General features: G+C 27.8%; 1 protein-coding gene across 1 annotated transcript in view; it reads right to left on the bottom strand.

Moving 5' to 3' along the window:
* Positions 1-4,138: 4,138 nt before the first annotated feature.
* The window catches only part of LOC100207564 (solute carrier family 12 member 8), a 44,844-nt gene continuing 26,739 nt past the window's right edge, over positions 4,139-22,243 (bottom strand). The window contains exons 8-12 of the mRNA XM_065795344.1: positions 18,094-18,240; positions 17,229-17,619; positions 12,618-12,697; positions 12,351-12,529; positions 4,139-4,314 (exon numbers count right to left, since the gene is read on the bottom strand). Coding sequence (XP_065651416.1) covers positions 4,170-4,314; positions 12,351-12,529; positions 12,618-12,697; positions 17,229-17,619; positions 18,094-18,240 — 942 coding nt within the window. The 3' untranslated portion in view covers positions 4,139-4,169. The remainder of the gene's footprint in view (positions 4,315-12,350; positions 12,530-12,617; positions 12,698-17,228; positions 17,620-18,093; positions 18,241-22,243) is intronic.

Raw genomic sequence — 22,243 nt, 5'->3', positions numbered from 1 at the left:
CAAACAATTATTCATATGACTGACTGGAGAGTACCGTTTGATTCGTTGGACATAAGACTTTTAGTCAAAAATTATTGTGATAAAGTGAAGATAAATGACCATCTGGAACTGTTTATGACTTCACCCCTAATGGGTGGTTTGATAGTTGAACATTTACTAGATAGTTTATGGAAATATACTTACCTGTTGCTATTTCAAAAGCCGGAACAATATTGTTAATTTGGGATAATCTTGGTTCACATATTTCTCCTGATGTTATTGTAGCCACGATTCAACATAACGTCAAGTTTATAACAATGCCCCCAAATGCAACTCATCTCTGTTAACCACTAGATGTTGCTGCATTTAGAGGATTAAAGTAGTCGTGGAGGAGTATTCTTTTAAAGTGGAGAGTAGAAAGTCGTATCTAATGAGCAATCCCAAAGGAACACCTACCTACGCTTTTAAATAAAGTGAATAACACTTTGCGGCCAGAAGCTTTGATTAGCGGATTTCGAGCAACGGGGATCTACCCTATGGACAAAACGCCTTCCAGGATAATATAAAAATCCTGGTGGTAAAAATACCGTAATGATTCTTAACGAATCCGTTTTAGATGTTTTAAAAAACTATCTAGGATTAGGCGCAAATCTACCTGCAAAATGCAAACCACGAGGTCCAAAGGTGGAATCAGGTAAAAGAATTCATTGTTTAGAAAAGTCAATGCCATCAGGTTCAACAGAGCTTAACAATAACACAGATATTAATTGGTACTGTGCTTTATGTAACAAAAAGTGGGTAGAGTTAAGCAGTGATGTATGGATTCAATGCGACAATTCCACTAAACCATATCACCTCCAGTGTTGTGGCCTCATTTATGATAAAGATTATTTTTATGAGCTCAATATTGAAAATATCAACTTTGTATGCAGCATGGGTGAATCATTTGAGAAATTGAAGGATAGTGACAGTTGATGTCCTATTTTATGTAGGATAGCTTTGTAGATAGCTTTTCCCGCATTATATTATTATAATATAGCCTTAATTTAGGATATGAAAACAATATGCAGTGTTCAAAATCACCCCAAATCGGCTGTTCAAACCAGAAAACTAAGGTATTTACTTCATAGTGTTGATCAGTCTAACAACTTTGAGAGAAAGCTGAAAAGTATAATGTTCTGTTGCAAAAAAAAATGGTAGTGATTAGGCAAACAGTTTTCTTCCATGATGCAAAAATGTTCAAAAAGCGTTCATAGTCACCCACATTCACGGCACCTTATGCGAATTAATGCAATTTTTTTACTATTTTCTTAAACTTATTTTTTTCAACTATTTTGACATGACCATAGTTTTTGTTAATTCTTAAAAGCTGTTTCCAATGAAAGTTTTTATTTCGATCAAATAGTTTATAAACTTGATTTTTAAAGCCAGAAATTCAGAAATTTTTTTCCAGACTCAGAAAGTTTTTATTTTCATTAGTAAAAATTTCTTAGACAATAAGTGAAATTTAACAAACAAGATAATTTAATGAATGAATATATCCTTTTCTAATGAATAAATATTTTCCTAATTTTAATAAATTATCCCTTCTTTTATTAGGCACCTAAGAGTAAACGCTTAAACAAAAAGAATTTGACAAAAAAATTTGTTCATAATGGTAAATTAAAATCTTTTTAAATTTACTTTTTGTTGTATTAGTATTTGTATAAGGATTGTTAAGGGTTGAAAAGTGAAAAAGTTGCAATTTGCGAAAAATTTGTAAAAATAAAGTTTCAATTTTACAAAGATATTCAAGCACAGAAGCATTGATGAAAGTTTACCAATTATGATTCAACAAAAACTAATTGAGGTACTAGTGCCAATAAATAAGACATTACTCTATCAAATAATCCGAACTTTTGATTGAATGGCTTTTTTTTTCATTTGAATCTTAACCCATATGTTCAAAGAATCGTTCAATATGAATTAAAAATTCTTTTTGATTGTATAATCTCTTCTTTTTCACACACACCTAAAAATAGTAAAATATAAGTAGCTGTTTATTTTTGTACAAGCTAGTCTTTTTATAGAAAGAAAAAAAAAAGAAACTTGAAAATTAATATATACACACTTCTGAAATTTAACATCACTAACGCTACCCTGATGTTAAATTTAATACATGTTTATGTTTTTGTACTGATAACTTTAAAGACTTTGTTTCAACCCTGACACTCCTTGAGCTGAAATTTAAAAGTTGATAATTTGCTGGACCAAGAAAGTCATAAAAGTAGAAAATTGAGATTCATTAAAGCGATAAAATCATATTTTTTATGTCCATACTTTAAAGGACTAAATGATACAGAAATTCAACAATAAAATCATAGCTATTTCCAATGTTAAAATTAACTATGTTGCATTCCGTATTTTCATCAGAACTAGTGGAGAGTTAACGAGCTTCATTTCATTATGGTTATACATATTATTTGCATCTATGCTATTTTAATATTAATGATAATAATAGAGATTTAAGTGCACCATTTACAACAATCAAAATAGTGATGAAGTAATTCAGAAGCACTGAGAAAGTTTACTATCATTTTAGTCTTTATAATTACGTGTGTTTATAGACAAGCCATTCCATATTTGAGGTGCATTCATCGAGAAAGATTTTAATTTAAAGAAAGTTTTTAGAAGGCGAAGAGTGAATTGGTAACTATCTGATGATCTTGTGTATTGTTTTGAAACTCAGCTTTCTAGAAGTTCGAGTAGATATGCAGGAGATTTGGTTTTTAAAGTTTTATATGTAATAACTGATATTTTATGAACTATTCTTTAATGAATTGGTAACCAACGAAGAGATTATAGCAACTTTTCTGATTTTAAATGGAAAGGAGAATGAGACAATGCGAGATATTTTGAGTACATTAAAGATTTTTAAAGATTTTTTTTTTTTAGAACCTGATAAAAGACATACAATAGTCAAGTTGAGAGTTAACAATGCCACAAGCAATTGTATTAGCTGCTTCTTTGGTGAGACATAGACGTATGTGGCGAAGAATATGATAATTGCTGGATTTAACAGTGTTGTTTATATGTTATTTTAATTCTTTTCGGCAAGAAATTCCACAAGATGTAAAATTTTTGTATAAATATATAATTGCGTAAGCTTTCTTTTCTTTTATCATTTTTCCAATCTTGTCATCGAATCTTTAGTTCTTCCAATGGAAACCTTAAAAAAATATACCAGATGGCATATTTTTTGAAAGTTTTCAAAAATAGGAAGAACTAATGATTCGATGACGAAATTGGTACCTTTGTACACATTTTCTTATGAAGTTCCTTTGCATTTAGGATTGTTTGTCCGTATTTTGATACCAGTAAGGTTATTACTAAATCTATTTTTAGAACCGCAACGGTACCCAATTTTTGATTGAAAATATATTTTCAAAAAAACGTTTTTTTTTTGGTAATGTTCGAAATCATCTGGTTAAAAACACTAGTTCAAATACTGCTTATACAAATATAAACTTGTTTTAAGATTATTTAAAATTTAAAATCAAAAAGTTTATAATTCAGTTTAGATTTTACTATTCGAAAGTAAATTAATATAATAATGTAAAGAAAAATGTAAAACTATTGTAAAACACATTTTTCAATGTCAATATCAATAGAAAGTTTAACAATTAAACCAAAAATGATAAATACTCTTAAATATTAACATAATTAAAAATGTACAATATATATATATATATAATAAAATAAAGTTACACCTGAATTAAACCTGTTTAAATAAATATGAAAACCTATCATATAAATAATTTTTACAAGATTAAAAAGTATAACAAAAAATCAAACATTTAATTTGTTTTTTTCAAAAAAAAAATTATAATATTTACGTTGTTATTGATTTTTTGTATTTCCTTACGTGTTTCTAATTTTTATTTATTAACTTCCTTGATATACGAAGTATATGCATATACATAAATACATACATACATATATGTGTGTGTGTGCGTGTGCGTGTGTGTGTGTGTGTGTGTGTGTGTGTGTGTGTGTGTGTGTGTGTGTGTCTATATATATATATATATATATATATATATATATATATATATATATATATATATATATATATATATATATATATATATATATATATATATATATATATATATATAAACTAATAAAAAATTTTATTACGAAAAATACATGAGTTAGTAAGGAATAGGATTTGAACAAGGAGAGGAGTGATGCTGTTTTTGTCTGTGATAATAGTCCGAATTGTCTTCTGAAATTTGCAACATTGAAATACCGTATGATATTGAATCGCTATGAACTACAATCCGCTTTTCAGATTTCCTTAAAGAAAAAGTATCACAAGAAATAAAGCAAAATAATTTTTTTAAGTTAAAACCTCATTTGCGAATACGCTAAACAATTTTAATTGTTTACTAAAAAATTACAAACTAAAAGTTATTAACGAAAACATCAACTAAAACTTATCAACCAAAATATCAACTAAAACTTATCAATCAAAACATCAACTAAAACTTATCAACCAAAACATCAACTAAAACTTATTAACCAAAACATCAACTAAAACTTATCAACCAAAATATCAACTAAAACTTATCAGCCAAAACATCAAATAAAACTTAAATTATTCCTACCAAAAAATAAAATCTAACAACTTATTTAACAATTCAAATTAATTTTATCATATTCATTTATTTATTGTATTTTTATTTTTTGCACTCCTTAATTAAACAAATTTAATTAAATTTAAAAAAAAAAAATAGATTTATTAAACCTGATAACACATCAAAACAAAAAGATAATCTACAAAATCCCGTCAAATAAGAAATATTTTAGATTTTATTAAATCAAAAAAAACATTTTAAATTTTATTAAATCAAAAATATTAATTAAAATAAACAGGTTGATAAAATTAAATGAGAATAGCTTTTAGAAGAACTGAACGTAGATAAATTTTACAATAAAAGATTACAATATAATAATATGGCTCTATATTATCAACAGGCAAAATGAATTAAATTACATAAGCAACTTGAGGGAACAAAAAACTAGTCAAAAAACATTTTTTAGATAACTTAAAGAAATAATAAATTTCATGACCACAAGCTGCTAACGAAATAAAAAACTACCATTCATCAAAAAAAAAAAACTACAATCAGAGATCATAAGCAAAAATAGTTAAATATCCAAAGAGACTTGAACTAATAAAAAGAGTTATATAAGCTGTTAAACGAGATCTGCGCTCGCAAAATTGGAGATCAGTGATCATTAACTGAGTCAGTGGACCAGCGATCATCAATTAAATCAGTGGATCAGTGAAAATCAATTGAATCAGTGGATCAGTGACTACTAATTGGATCAGTGATCATCAATTAAATCAATGGATCAGTGATAACAACCTGAATCAGTGGTTCAGTGATCATCAATTGAATCACTGATCCAGTGATTATGAATTAAATCAGTGGATCAGTGATCATCAAATGAATTAGTGTTTCAGTTATCATTAATTGAATCGGTGGATCAGTCATCATAATATTTAATTTTTTTTTATTACAGTCATTAAAAAAAAATTTTCATAACTTTTCATGAAATAAGGATATCTTTGCACCAAAATGCACCAAAATGAATCGTTTACATTTTTGAAAATTTAACCCAAATTTCCATTTATACGACATACGTCGTCAAGATTTTTAATGTCAACTGAGTTTTCGTAAAAAAAATATGCAATAATTTTATTGTCATCGGAGTACAAACAACATTTATTTATAAATATGCTAGGTAAATCAATTACAAATATCAAGAAATGGAACAGGCCAAGAACAGAACCCTGTGGTACCCCACTTAATACACCGAACCAATCAATTTTGCATTCTCCTACAACCATTCTTTGTTTTCTATTTTATAAGAATGATTCAATCCATTTAAGAGGCATATCAACAACGCCATAAGCATAAACCTTAGCACATAATTTTATGTGCAACACTTTGTTGAACACTTTCTGAAATTTGGTATAAAAAATATTAATCAGAATACTATTTAATAATGCCCCTGTTAAGATGTCAAGGAACGCTAAAAAATTTGTGGTGCAGCTCTTTTGTGGAAAGTCAAGCTACTCTTTTGCTAATCGCTTGTTTGACATAAAGTGCTCTATTAACGGGTGATGCGGAAGTTATCGGACAAATCCTAATTTCATTATTTGAGCATAATAATTAGTTTTTGTGGTTTTATGCGTAGGCATAAACGTTCAATAAAATATAAACTTTATTATTTGAAACACAAATATTTAAAATGAGGTTAAATGCAGCTGAATGAGAATCTTTTCAAAAGCGACTAAAAATGTTTTTTGTAAATATACTTAATACAAAAAAAAAAAAAATCGTAAATCATTTTGAAAAGGAAGAATTTGCTCGAAGTAAAATATATGGTAACCTAAAAAGATTTGAAACTGTTCAATCGTTTTCTGATAGAAAGCACCCTGGTCGTCCGACATCCTGGACTAGAGAAACGAAAGCCGAATTAACGAGACTTGTAAACAAACGAAAAGGGGTAAGTCCGAGAAAAATAGGTATTAAATTCGGTGTAAATCAATCGACATTTGGTCGTCAGTTGAAAAAAATGAATATTAAATATAGAAAACGTGAAAAGACTCTAAAATACACTATAGAACAACAAATAAAGGCAAAGAAAAGAAGCAGGAAACTAGTTAACCAACTCTATAACACAAAATCGCTTCTAGTCATCGATGACAAAAAATACTTTTGTTTTGCAGGGGACAACATGCCTGAAAGTTCTGGATACTACACAAACAACAAAAAGACAGAAAGTGTTCGTTTTATAGGAAAAGAGAAATTTTCAAAAAAATTAATTATGTGGATAGCCATATCTGACCGTGGTATGTCCGAGCCATTGTTTCGCACTTCCAACGCTGTAGCAATCAAATCATCAATCTATATTAATGAATGTTTAGAAAAACGACTTCTTCCATTTATTCACAAGTATCATGGAGACTTTAACTATTTATTTTGGCCAGATTTAGCAAGTTCTCATTATTCTAAAGATTCTCTAAATTGGATGGACCAATATGTCTGTTACGTTGATAAAGAATCCAATCCCCCAAATGTGCCTCAAGCACGACCAATTGAAAATTTTTGGGGACATTTGGCACAGAAGGTTTACGAGGGAGATTGGCAAGCTTCAACAGAGCAAGTTTTGATTGATCGCATTAAACTAAAACTACAAGAAATTGATTTAAACTTTTTACAGTCGCATATGAAAGGCGTCAGAGCAAATTTGAGATCAATTGCAGATGGTGGTGTTTTTTCATATAAAAAATAATATATTTTTATTAAAAGATAAATGCTTTATTTAAAAAAAATATAATAGTAGTTTGTTCTTTTATTTATAAATAAGTTATTGACGTTTTTATTTTTATTTATTTTTTTTAGATTATTCACCTCTCCAAGGCCCGAGGGGGGCCACTACAGTCGAGGAGGATACTCATTTTTTTTTTTTTTTAAAGTCATTATTTGTGGTGCAACCCTGTCTCAACTCTTTAACTCTGAAACACGAACCTTGCCGAGCAAGGCCGCTGCGCGGAGAAACTAAGTTGAGCGCGGTACTTCCAGGGACGTGGTGGGAGTCGAACTCTGAACCTCTCGCTTTCAAAGCGAGCGCTCTTACCACTACACCACTACCGCATTTTGTCCGATAACTTCCGCATCACCCGTTAAACTAACACCAACTATTCTTTCTAATAACTAACATTCAAATCGATTTTAGAAATACAGGTCTGTAGTTTGATGATGTCAATTTACTGCCTTGTTTAAACAAAGGTATTATATAAGCTATTTTCCAAATATCAGGTAGATTCCATCTTCTATAGATTTTTTAAATAATAAATATAAAAGATATGATATTGCTGACCTCCATTGTTTAAAGACAAAAGAATGTATCAAATCGATTCCAATTGATTTTGATATTAATTGATTCATAGTTTGCCTTTAGGAATGTTGACTCATACACATTGGAATAGAAAACATTTTTCTAGACATTCAATAAATTAATTAGTTTGAGATTCATTATCAGTTGCTGAAAAAGGGCAACCATTGTCAAACAAATCTATTGTATTATAGTTAAAATCGCATGTAATAAGATCACTACATCTTTTCTGATAAATACTGGTTCGAGCAGCATAAATAGATAGCAAAACAAAATTATTGTACCCATGAGAAACGTCTAAAATGGTGAACTTCCCCACTAGAATGATGTTTTATCATTTGTTTCAAATTTAAACCATCCTATGTGATTGAAGTTTTTTTTAGCATATAACTGCTATTTTGTTATTTTTTCAACCTTGACATTTATAATTTTAAAGTAATAGTTTGCTGTGTCAATGCTTTCATTATTTAACTTTTTACGCTCTTCTCTTAATGGCTTTAATTTGTACTGTTCTCATTTAGTCAAACCAGGATTTATAAATACATTTCCTTAGGTTTTCTTTAAGCTGATAACACTTTTGATTTTAAAATTGACCTTCAACTTTTGCATGATTGACTCATTTTTGTTTATCTTCTTCAATTGCATTATCTATTGTTAATGATTTTAATAATTCCATTAAATCTTTGATTATTACTTCTTGCTCACTCTTGAGAGTGTTTCAATTGCTTTACTTGCAATTTAACCAGCTTGGTAACTAGATAAAAGGGCTACCATCCTGAAAAAAGGTAGATTACTTCATGTAAGTGAATTATATATTGTTATTATAATAGTTTCTTCACAAACGAATGAACGCTACTTTTAAGGTGTGCACTTATTGTTTAACTTAGTAACACAAATAGAGCAATAAGTTTTTTGTTTTTTTTCTGTTTTTATTTATTAATTAATTTTTAAATTAAAAATTTAACTACTAATTGATTAAAAACTCTAAGAATTAAATAAAAGTGAAATAATATTTATATTTATTTCGGATAATTGGTTTAATTTTTTTTTACCTAAAGTTTATAGGATTCTTTATACGTAAAAGTAAATAAATAAATATACATGTATATATATATATATATATATATATATATATATATATATATATATATATATATATATATATATATATCTGTGTGTGTGTGTGTGTGTGTGTTTGTGTGTGAGTGTGAGTGTGTGTGTGTGTGTGTGTGTGTGTGTGTGTGTGTGTGTGTGTGTGTGTGTGTGTGTGTGTGTGAGTAAATATATTATTTCCGACATCTTCACTTCCAACAAGGCTGCAAGTAACAACTATTAGAGTTGGAAGTTACTGGAAAAGAAAAGATGAAATTTATAGAGCAAGAGAACGATTAACAGACAACTTAAAATATTACAAATTATATGAAAAAAAAAGAAAGTGAATTCCAAAGGACTGATGTTCGAAGATTTAAACTAGACGAATAAGAATTTTTGCAGCACTTAAAAATGGTTACAGTTAAAGGATGAGACTTGATTGAATGAAGAGTAATACAAGAATGAGTTTTAATAGATGGTAAGTGAGACAGTATAGGGCCAAGGATAGAACCTTGAGGAACCCCAGAAGTTACAGGGTATGAAGAAAAGTGCTGTCTATCGAGGACAACTTTTATACTTTGATTGGTAAGGAAAGATTCAAAAATCTTAAAGACCATAAGCAGAGAGAATCTCTTTTTTTGGTGAATAAGACCAGCATGACAAACTTTAGTAAAAGCTTTAGAAATCTCCACATCTATCTAATGCACAATAAAACCTATCAGTTAATACCAGTAACAAACCAGAATTAAAATGAGAAGATTGAAATTCATATTGATGATCAGAAAGTTATTCGATTTAAGATGATAGATTAGTGTGTTTGTTAATTAATGACTCAAAAACCTTGTTCATGATAGTAAGAAGACTAATGGTACAGTAATTAGACAAGTCAGATTTAGATCAATTTAGATAAAGAAGCCGAGGTGATACAAACATCAGGCAATAGATTAACCTGTTTGACAGCTATTTCAGGTAGAACGCGACTAGTAGAATCAAGAGATGATATTAATGAAAAATTCTCAGCAAACAATTCAGCTTTAAGTGAGGTGATAAAATCTGAACTATACAAGGAAGGTTGAATAACAGATTTGCCCTTGTTAGAGATACTGTTAAAGACTCTCCAGACGGCAGACTTTAGAGATAAAAAAGAGATTTTGTGACATGAGAATAGCAGGCTTTGGCGCTATACAAAACCTTTTTACAATGGTTTTTAGCAATAGAAAACAGACGTCTGTTTTCTGGAGAATTGCTTTTCTGATAAATGTGAAAGTAATGGTTACAATTGGAAATTGCAGCAGCTCAATGAGAGGAAAACCATAGAGAAGAGTGAGACTTGACTTACGGAAGAAGCAGATTTGTCAGCAGGAAGACAAAAATTTTTACAATAACAATATTGGCTGAACGATAAAGAGACAGGTTTGGTCAATTTGGTTAGAAATAACATCGAAAAGAGTGAATTTTTGAGACGAAGGAGAGCGATATAGATTAAAGAGAAAGACGATCAAGTGAAGTGGTGCTAAACAAAACCACATAAAAGAATAGTCTGTGGATTTAAACCTTGAATTCTTAAGAATGTAGATGCCCAGGCCAAGCAAGTGATTATTGGAGTCTTTACGAATTAAAGGAAGATAACCATTAACACTAAGAATACAAGATGAGACAGCAAATTAGTTTCACAAAAAACAAGTAGGTCTGGTAAACTTTGCAAGAGATAAGATTCAATAGAAGAAAAGTTACCTTGAAAACCACGAATATTAGTGAATTAATAGATTTAGAGAACTTGGTGATTTTCAAATATACCTAAAATGAGATTTCTATACATATGTGTTTGTTAAATTCAGTAAACAAACTAATATATGTGCATTAGCACAACAATTATATTACTAATAATTAATAAAACAATAATGCAGTATTTATAACTAAAAAACATTAATGTTATTTTAATATGATGGAGAGATATTTCCAGGAGTCTCTATGCTGATTTACAGTATTTCACTTCAAAATCAGTTTTTTTAAATGCATTCAATGTCAATACTCTTCAATTTAATGCAAACGGTATAACCTAAAACTTAAATGCTTTCAATGTTGGGGTGCCTACTACATGTTGCCTGAAAGAACTCTAACTCTAGGACTGCAACTTTTTTTATTAAAAAGTTAAAATTCCCCTCACATCATCTTAAAAATTGATACCCTAGTTGTTGTGGGTGGTCTGAGTGGCTGCAGACATTTTATTTTTCTATAAGGCTGATAGATGATAATATCTTGGTGACGCGGTCTTGAACATCCTCAAGTAACTTAATATCTGTATCATGATACAGGGACCATGAATGGCTTGAATGGCAAATTCAAAAAGTGGCAAGAAATACATTGTATAGAGTGTGTGCCACAAAGTTAAGCATCTGCTGCAGAAAGCATTTTTGAGCTTTCCCAACATGTGAATGGCTGTGGATTCTGCTATTTCAAATTGCACTCTGACTTTCATTTGTGATAAAAAATGTCAACATGACAAACAATAATTATTGTAAAGCATGGAGTATTCAATAGTTTTTTTTTGGACATTTCCTTGGACATCCTAGATACATCACTTAACATTTATCACCAGTAAAATGCATCCACACCATGGTTGCATGTTCAAACACCCAACGGTTTGAACATATAACCAGGAACATATAACCAAATTCTTGAAGCACTCCACTTGTGATATTCTTCCAGTTGGAAACATATTCTCCTAGCATAACTTGTATTATATATATATATATTATTGTATTATATATATATTATTATATATATTGTATTATATATATATTATTGTATTATATATATATATATTATTGTATTATAAGTGTATTATATTTTGTATTATATATATATATATATATATATATATATATATATATATATATATATATATATATATATATATATATATATATATATATATGTGTGATAATAAAAATTATATATATATGTATTATATATATATATATATATATAATTTTTATTATCACACACACACACACACACACACACACACACACACACACACACACACACACACACACATATATATATATATATATATATATATATATATATATATATATATATTTATATACACATATATAAATATATATATATATATATATATCTGTTTGTGTGTGTGTGTGTGTGTGTGTGTGTGTGTGTGTGTGTGTGTGTGTGTGTGTGTGTGTGTGTGTGTGTGTGTGTGTGTGTGTGTGTGTGTGTGTGTGAGTGTGTGATAATAAAAATTATTCTGAAAAAAAAATAATCTGAAAATTAAAAAATATACTTATAAAAACAAACCAAAATACCTATTTTTTCTCATGCATGCTGATAACAGCCAATAACTTAAACTAAAATGATTAGAAACACCCTGTGGTAAACCAGGTTGTGACCAACTGATAAAAACATACAGTAAAAAAGTAATGGCCAAGTTAGTCAGTGCAAATATCCAACTGATGCAAAATGAACACAAGATGCAACATATACTCTAAACATAATTCATTATTAAAAAACCAATTTTATTATTAAAAATAAATAAATTTAAAAATTTAAACAAAAAAAAAATTTATATATACAGCAATTAGAGAAACCCATTTGTTGCATAGGATAGTACAAATGCTATTTGATTGTGTATGATTTCTGAAACAATTTTCATCTATGGCAGAAAAAATGACATATATATATATATATATATATATATATATATATATATATATATATATATATATATATATATATATATATGAATATATATATATATATATATGAATATATATATATATATATATATGAATATATATATATATATATATGAATATAAATATATATATATATATATGTATATATATATATATATATATATATATATATATATATACATATATATATATATATATATATATATATATATATGTATGTATATATATATTTAAACAACTTTAAAATGTATTATACAAAACGGAGTGCTCAATGTTTGCAAATGCAAGTCAGGCTATTTGTCAGTCGATGTATGTACTGAAGCCCCTGGCTGCAGGCTATCAAGTGTATTGTCATTGGTATATACACTGTAGAGTACTGTGTTTTTTTACAAATAAATTATGGCAAGGAAATCTATTCGAGAAAAACAAAATAAAATTACAGTACTGATTTACGAATGTATGATGGAGGCGTAGAGTTAGTAAACCTGAAACTATTTGAAGAAGATTTACATCATGCAAGAAGCTTTTTATGTTTTGTGCATTGAAAAGTCATTTCTCTAGCAAACCTATCCAAAAAAAATTTGAATAAAATTTGAATTTTATTAGTTAAGTTACCATTGTTATTATTTTTTAGACATTGTGACCACTCCTATTTTATTAACCATGAAGAACTATAGTTTATTCAAAGAGTAATTTGATTTGAAAACAAATTGTCTGATTCTGCTCAACATTTTGAAAGATGAGTTTTTACTTACTCTTCGAGCCTGCTGAATCCTTGCCGAAAAATAGTTCTGATATACACACACTAGGTACCTGTGTATCTGGCTATTACAGCACCAATTTTAAAGGAAAAATGTGTATTTTGTTACCTTATTTTTCAGATTCTAATACCAACTTAGACTTTATTTTAGAAGTGGGAGGTTTAAAGTTTTTTTGTAGATACTAAAGTTTTTAAAGTATTTTTTTTGCAGTTACTAAAGTTTTAAATAATTTCATGGTAATTAAAAACTTGTTTCTGTGGTAGAAATCAGCCAGTATCAGCTAGTTGACAAAGTCACTCAGCCTTTAGTCATCAATTATAACTGCTAGCCAGCAAGTTGTATGTTCTAAGCATAGCTTTAACCTCTACTTTATCTCCTTGACTTTCATTTGTTCAATCAAGCCATTCAAATCAGACAATTTGACAATATAATACGGAAGACTTTTCATACATCAAGAAATGATTATTCCTGATACATTTGTAAATTCCAAAATACTTTATTATACAGCTAAACAAAATAAAAACATTATAACGCGTATGAAAATAAGTAATAATTTAATAAAAAAAGAAACCCTAACTTAAGAGAAAACCCTAACGTTAGTTATTTCCATATAAGGGAGAATGAGGTTGAGCTATTACAGGAAGTAATTTAAATTTAAGAATAACATATTTCTATCATCCTCATTTCATCAAAATTAATAGAATCCACCAACAAATCTTTCAGCACTTTTAAGTTACATCAATATCAAACATTAAATCCCCCTCAAAGTGAGGGGGTTGTACAAAATGTATTCAGCTTTAGAGCTTAATGAATAAAAAAATATGTTTTTCAAAATATAATGTTTTTTTATCAAAAAAATATATCATTTTTTAAACTAGGTTTACTGTGATTATCTCTTCCTTAAGTATCTTTATTTTAAAAGGCGCCTTAAAATCACTTTAAAAATTATTAACCTTTAATAAAAGCTTTAATGAACAGATTTGCTAATATTTAAATCAAAATTTTAAAATTAAAATAATAGTAAATCGTTTATTAAATGCTTATGTTTTTAATTCAAATACAAGACATAAAACTATTTTGTTAATTTTACAAATATTACACTATTTAATATATGTAAATATATTATGTAATGCAAATATTGATTAAAAATTGTTTAAAGTATTTAAACATTTAATAACTAATTTTTTAAAACAATTATAACTACTAATATTAAATTTACTAAAATATAGTTGATAAAAATTTAAAATACTTTAAACAATTTTCTATAATTATTTACAAATAGTCTGGTTAAATTTTCAAGTAAAATAGTTTTCTTATCGAAACTAAAGTAACATGGTTACATTCACCAGTAAATTCATGTATTCAAAGAAATCCCTTTAAATCAACTCCTTATCTTCAGAAATAACTAAACAAGATAAACACAAATGATAAAAATGATGATTAAAAAAATGATGATTAAAACTCATAGTTGCAGTACTGATTTCAATAAAGGGAGAGCAGGTGTGTATGGGGGAGGGGGGCGGCAACGGCAATATTAAGAATATCACCCCACTCCCCCCATCCCCAAGGTTGCCAAAAAAAAAGTCGTATCCCTAAAAAAACTCTGGGTTGGACACTGTATACCTCTATAATAACTGTAATAAAGATTTTTTACACATCATTTTAAACAATAGAAAAAAAAAGGTGGCTCAGAAAATAATAAGCTATAAATATATTTCAAAAATTACTAAAAAAAAAGCGCCACGAATAAAATAAATTTTAAGTTTTGAAGAAATTAAGTTGAAAATTTTTTTTATTAAGTTTTTAGTTGTTTTAAATATCTGAAAGATGTCTCTTTAATTTGTAACTGTAAAAACAGTTTTTGAGTTATAAAATATCCATTTTAGAAAGGCCATGATAAATTCTATACACAAAAATGATAAATTCTATATACAAAATTGTTATGTTCTCAAAAAATTTTTTTGAGAACATAACATTTTTGACTTTTTTCACAGCCTAGTCCACTGTGTAAATGTTTCAAGCTTTAATCAATCGTGTCCATTTTCTGCAAACATGTTTACTAAAAAATCTATTTCACCATTATATTTCACCATGATACTTTGTGAAACAAACTTTACGGAAAAAATGGCACAAGATACAAAACCTTCAAAAACACACATTACTATTTTTGGATTTTCGTTTCATGTTGGTTTTATTTGTGCATTAGTAATAGTTGACTTTAGATGGATTTTGAAGTCATACTATAAGTTATTAGTGTTCGTTGCAATTATATCCAAGAAGTTAATCATTTTTTATCGTATTCTTTTTCAAAAGCTTATTTTATTGCTGGATCATATTTATTAAATAACTCCAGAAACTTCATGATTTTGTATTGAGTCAAATCTAGCATGACTGTCATCTACATATCTTCTGAAAGTAATTGGTGAAAATTGACCAACCTCAGCAATAATAAGAGTTTCTCACTTTTGTATATCACTAAGCATTAATTTGGTTCTTTTTTTTAAGGTTATTAATGTTGTTGTTTAAGATATCAATAATCACAGGAATTGCTCTGTCAATTAGAATGAAGGGATACAACACCACCACATCAAAAGATACTTGAATTTTGCTAGGATTATTTAACTAAGATTTCATTTTGTTTACAAACAAGGAGTTTAATAATCTGGTTTTTGTTTAAGGTTGGTTGTATAATTTATACAAGAGACACTGATGATCCACTTGGTGGGGTACCTATGGTAGAAACGACTGGCCACATAGGATAATTCTTTTCTGGTTTGTGAGCTTTTATGAGTCCATATAAATGGGGAGGGATGCAGTCAGAAGGGTACAGTTGAAAATAAGTCTTGTTAACTAACTTCTTTTCTTTTGTTATTTGCATAATAGTTTCTGGAATTTAGTCATAAGGATTTGAGTAGGGCCATAAATGATAGTTACTGAATGTTTGATTTCCTCTTCTAATTTACAAAAATAAAAATAAAACACGCTACTATACTTAATATTTTTACAAACAGTTAGAGACCTCTGTTTAAAATAATATCCAAAAAATTGAAATTGAATATTATTTGCTAATTTTAAATTTATGTTATTATTTAATCATTTATGGCTTCTTTTTAATATCTTCTTTGAAGTATTTATGCAATATTTGTAACCAGAGGCGTGGAGCCGTAAAAAAAAAGTACAGACTCCGACTCCAATTGTTGAAATTTTTTGAGTAAGACTCCGACTCCAAAGCAAAAGTTTTGAAAACTCTTTGAATTCTTTAAAAAATATTATGCAATAAAAAAACAACATTTTTTGCCAAATTTATGAAAAGTTCTTTGAAGGTTTAATATGAATATAAGGTTATTGAATATTTTGTACATGCACATGCAATACCGAGAAGTTTTACTATTGGAGTCGGATTCTCAATTTTGTTTAGCGACTCTGACTCCGCTAAAAATGTAGAAACTCCATGACTCTGACTCCACAGCCCTGTTTGTAACCGTTTTTCATATTATATTTTAAGTCAGATGACGATCTGTGCAAAAACAGGTTGAAATATTACCAAAAAAAAATTAGTTTGTACACAGCTGTTGCCTTTATATTTATTAGGCTTTATATTTTAAATGTTTGCACATTCGCCAATTTGTCGAGCCCCGCACATACATAAATACATACATACATTAAAACATACATTACTACATACATACATTCATATACATATAGTTTAATTCATTAAATGACTTACTATAAGCAGCAAAACTTTCTTTTCGAACAGTTTCTGATAAAATCATTGAATATTCAGAACTAGATTTACTATGTGACACCATACTATTAGAAGATGGCTGCAAGGATGCCTCACTAGTGTCTGTTTGTGAGATAAGGATATTAGAATTTTTTTGAGAGAATGGATCTATTTGTGACATTGCACCATAATTAGTTGTGTTTAAACCTTGTTTTTTTAAATTTTCAAAGCTCATTGACAAAGCAAAATAGGCATAATTAACAGCAGAATATGTCATTAGAAATGGCATTGTGACAATAGGAGCTAAAGTGTTCAAATTACCAACGAATATAAAAACAAAAGCAATTACAGCAACTGTAAGCGTAGCATTGTGTGGTTCTTCATTGATACCTTTCTAAAAAAACAATTAGTTTTAAAAGTTTATACATCAAATTAAGTACTTTAAGTATTTGTCCAGATATTTCAAATCCATTTTAGACCTGATAATGATTTTAAATTTTTTCAAACAATTATATGCATATAACTTAATAACAAAATTGTTAGACCAACAACTTTGATTTTCTTTCCGAAAGTTTTGTCTTTGCTTTTTTTTCTGGAAGTTTTTTATTTTTAATGAATGTTAAGACAACAGATGTGCATGAGAAGGAGGAAAACAACTCTTGATAATTTATTCATATAAATTATTCATATAATTTAAATTACATTTTTCATAAACTTTATTCAATTTATCTTTTTTTATTTAGTTTTAACTTTTGATTATCAAGAATACAATTGCAACATCTCATTAAAAAAATACAAATGCAACACTTTATAAAAAAAAAAAAAAATGCAACATCTAATAAATAATGTACTGTAAAAGTAGACTTACAACTTTCTCCAATGGTTTTAGTATTGATAAGACATTATCTGTTGCAATAGATTGTAAAACACGTGGGGGACCAACTAAACCTCCCAAGACTGAAGAAAGGGCAGCAACAAATAATCCACACAAGAGAAGTAGTCCAGTAATTGACATCTAAAACAAACATATTTAATATTTAAAAAAAACATATTTAATATGATTATTTTGTCATTAACAAAGTTATGTTGTCAAATTTTAAACAAACATTTAATATGATTATTTTGCCATTAACAAAGGTATATCTCTTATTCATGGCCTTAGATTCAAAACTTGACTTTTGAATCTAATGGCCATACTCTTCCTGCCATAACAGTGTAACAGGTTAACACATTTTTCGACATCCAAACCATTCCAGCTATTGCTTAAGTCGTGTTTTCAGTCTGTTGCTTAAGTCATTTTTTCAATTAAACTCTTCTATAGGTCCGGGATTACATTTCTATCATAATTTTACAAAATTTTTCTCCAGAACTCTTCTTAATTCTCTTAACTATTTCAAAACTGTTTTACTGCTTGGTGGAAAATGGCACCTATGGTTTTTTATTTTGAAAACTCAGGATAACAATCTTATCCCTGATTTTATCCCACTCTTAGTCTTTTATTAGCAAGGTCTTTCAATCTTTAATCAAAAAATTATCTCACTTTGAGTCTAACTCTCTGACTATCAAAATGAATTTTGATCTCCTGATTCTACGGCTGATTTGCTAACTGCTAAAACTGAAAGATTCTATTGTACATTAGATGGAGGCGGTGAGGCAAGGACTATTGCTCCGGATATATCAAAAGCTTTCGATAATATTTGGCATGCTGATCTTCTTCATTAGCTTGCTTTCAAAAGTGTCTAAAAAAATTTTTGAATCAGTTCTTTCTGCTTGCACTGTTATAGTCATCCTCAAAGGCCAATTCTTCATTTCCAGAAACTTCTGAAAATAAAAAAAAGTGTTAAGTAAAACAGGATTATGGATAGAACCTCCACAAGGTTCTATCCATAATCCTGTTTTATTTCTTATTCTCATCTTTTGTGCTATTTCTGTAACCATTACTCCTCATTTCTATTATTTCCGAAACAATTCTCCAGAAAACAGACGTCTGTTTACAATTGCTAGAAACCATTGTAAAAAGGTTTAGTTTAATGCCAAAGCCTACTATTCTCAGGTCATAAAATCTCGTATTTCATCAAAAAATTGGGCTCCAGAGACTTATGGAGAATCTTTAACAGTGTCTATAATAAGGGCAAATCTGTTATTCCTCCTCTCTTAGAAAAAGAACTCACATCTGCTTTAGCATGGGGCTCTCAGTGGCTGGTGAACTCTAACTCAGATAAAACTTAATTTTTTCTGTTAATTGTTATCATAACAATTTAAATCTTGCTATATTATGTACTCGAGAGTCATCTACCCTTTGTCTTCTAGGATTAAAGTAATCTTGGTAACAATGTATTAAGTCCATTGCAAAATTCCATCTCTTTATTGTGATTGCCACTTTTGTACTTCGGATCTTTTTCTTTATCTCAATAAATCTTAAATCCGTTCTTTTATGGAATACTGTTGCCATATCTGGAGCAGATCTTTGATTGATGCCCTTTCTCTTTAAGACAAGGAGCAAAAACGTGTTGTAAGCTTAGTTGGACATTCCTTTGTAGCCAACCTTCAACCATTGTCACACCATCATAATGTTGCTTCTCTTTCTTATTTCTATAAGTATTATAATGGACGCTGCAATAAAGAGCTAGCACCTCTTGTGCTATCTCTTTATTGCAGCGTCATCTAGTTTTTTCTTTGAGCATCAGTTCTTTGGAATTCACTCCCTACATCTTGTTTTCCTGATTAATAAAATTTGCAATTTTTTATGTTGTCTGTTAATTTTTTTTTGCTTTATAAACTTCACCTTTTCTATCCCAGTAACTTCTAACTCTAATAGTGGTTGTTTGCAGCCTTGTTGGAAGTAAAGATGTTTAAAATAAAAAATAAAATACATCAGCTTTTATATATGATCTTTTGGTAACTGTGAACTCTTTACTTTAATTCTAACTGTGTTTCTTGACTTACACATTTTTTTTACTATTAATATAAATTTCCCTTACTAATATAGACATTTTTATTTATTATCTAAAATAAAAAAACAATGACAACGTCAAAATGTTTTATTAAGCTAAATTTCTGTTTGTATATAACCAATAAAAATTTTTTTATAGCTTTATTTGAGAGTGTAAATAAAAATTATTAAAGTCACAGCATTTTTAAGTTCATATATTTTATAATAATGTATTATATATTATTATATAACAATATATTATATATACTATTAATACTATAATAATACATTTTATATATATATATATATATATATATATATATATATATATATATATATATATATATATATATATATATATATATACATATATATATATATATATAAATATATATAAATAAATATATATATATATATATATATACATAAATATATATATATAATATATTAATTTAATATATTATATAATAAATTTTGTGGTATTTAAGAACAAAAAAAGTTTTCTTTATGGCTATATAAAATTTCCTATAAAATGGCTAGATGCTTTTATCAAAATATAATTTACATACTATATATATAGATATAAGTTTGTCCATGCCTATGTATTTAGATATAAGTTTGACAAATAATTTTAATAGGTGACATTGTTAATCAAAATTATATGTGTGTGTATATATATATATATATATATATATATATATATATATATATATATATATATATATATATATATATATATATATATATATATATATATATATATATACGTATATATATATATATATATATATATATATATATATATATATATATATATATATATATATATATATATATAATTTTGAGTAATAATTTTGTGTTTAAAAACTTAAATAAATTTTCTTATGTCTTAAATGATAGATTGCTTGGCCAAACCAAACCCTCAGTGGATGTAGCGGCACTTCCTTGTAGCAGCAGCCTATAAAATGGATGATGTAGTAACACTCCCTTGAAACAGCAGGCTATAAGATAGTCGATATAGCAACACTCCATGCATGTTTTAAAAACATGTTTTTAAAAAACAAAAACACTATTAATTAAAAAACTTTCTAGTAATTATTATTGCAGTTTTTCAAAAAACAATAAAACTTAATATACTTCCGCATTATTTTAATTGCTTTGACTTTATAAGAAATATAATATATATATAAATCTATATGTATATATATATATATATATATGTATATATATATATATATATATATATATATATATATATATATAGATATACATATATATATATACATATATATATATATATATATACATATAGATTTTTATATATATTATATTTCTTATTAATGAAAGAGAAAAAATTGATGCCCTATCTTGAACCCTCAGTCAAATTAGTAGCACTTCTTTGTGGCAGCAAGCTATTTCAGTGTGATGACAACAAAAACATACATAATAAACCATTAAAAGTAATTACAAAATGACTTAGTAAATAACTTATCAATGTAACCAAAATAAAATAAATTGTCATTTTAATTAAATAGATAAGTTAATGGTATAATGGAAAGTTTGTTTATTAAGTGAGGGATTTACCCATTTAATTTGGAGCACTTCTTTTACTTTTATTATGTTTTGTTGAAGCAGTACCCAAAATCTCAAATGAATAACAATTAGACAAATTTTTACAATTAAGGGATCTAATTAAATGTTTACATACATGGAGTTTTTTATCAGCTCCAAGGTACTGATTAGTCCTAGTTGTTATATGTTTTTTTTTTTTTTTTGTTAATTCACCTCTCCAAGGTCAATAAGGCCACTACAGATGAGGAGGCTACTTGTGGTTATAACCCTCTTTCAATTCTATAACTCCAAAACACAAACCTTGACAAACAAAGCCCCTGCAGGGAGAAACATTTTGACCGTGGTACTACCAGGGACGTGGTGGGGATCAAACTCAGAACCTCTCACTTATAAAGCGAGCGCACTACCACAACACCACTACCGCATAATCATAATATCAAATCCCTTGCCAAGTATTATAAACTTTATATATTCGATCAATTAAGCAATGTATAAAATCAAATTTGGGGCAAAA

Source organism: Hydra vulgaris, chromosome 04, assembly GCF_038396675.1.
Source record: "Hydra vulgaris chromosome 04, alternate assembly HydraT2T_AEP".
NCBI lineage: Eukaryota > Metazoa > Cnidaria > Hydrozoa > Anthoathecata > Hydridae > Hydra > Hydra vulgaris.
The sequence above is the reverse complement of the archived record's forward strand: the minus strand, read 5'-3'. Positions and strand labels throughout refer to the sequence as shown.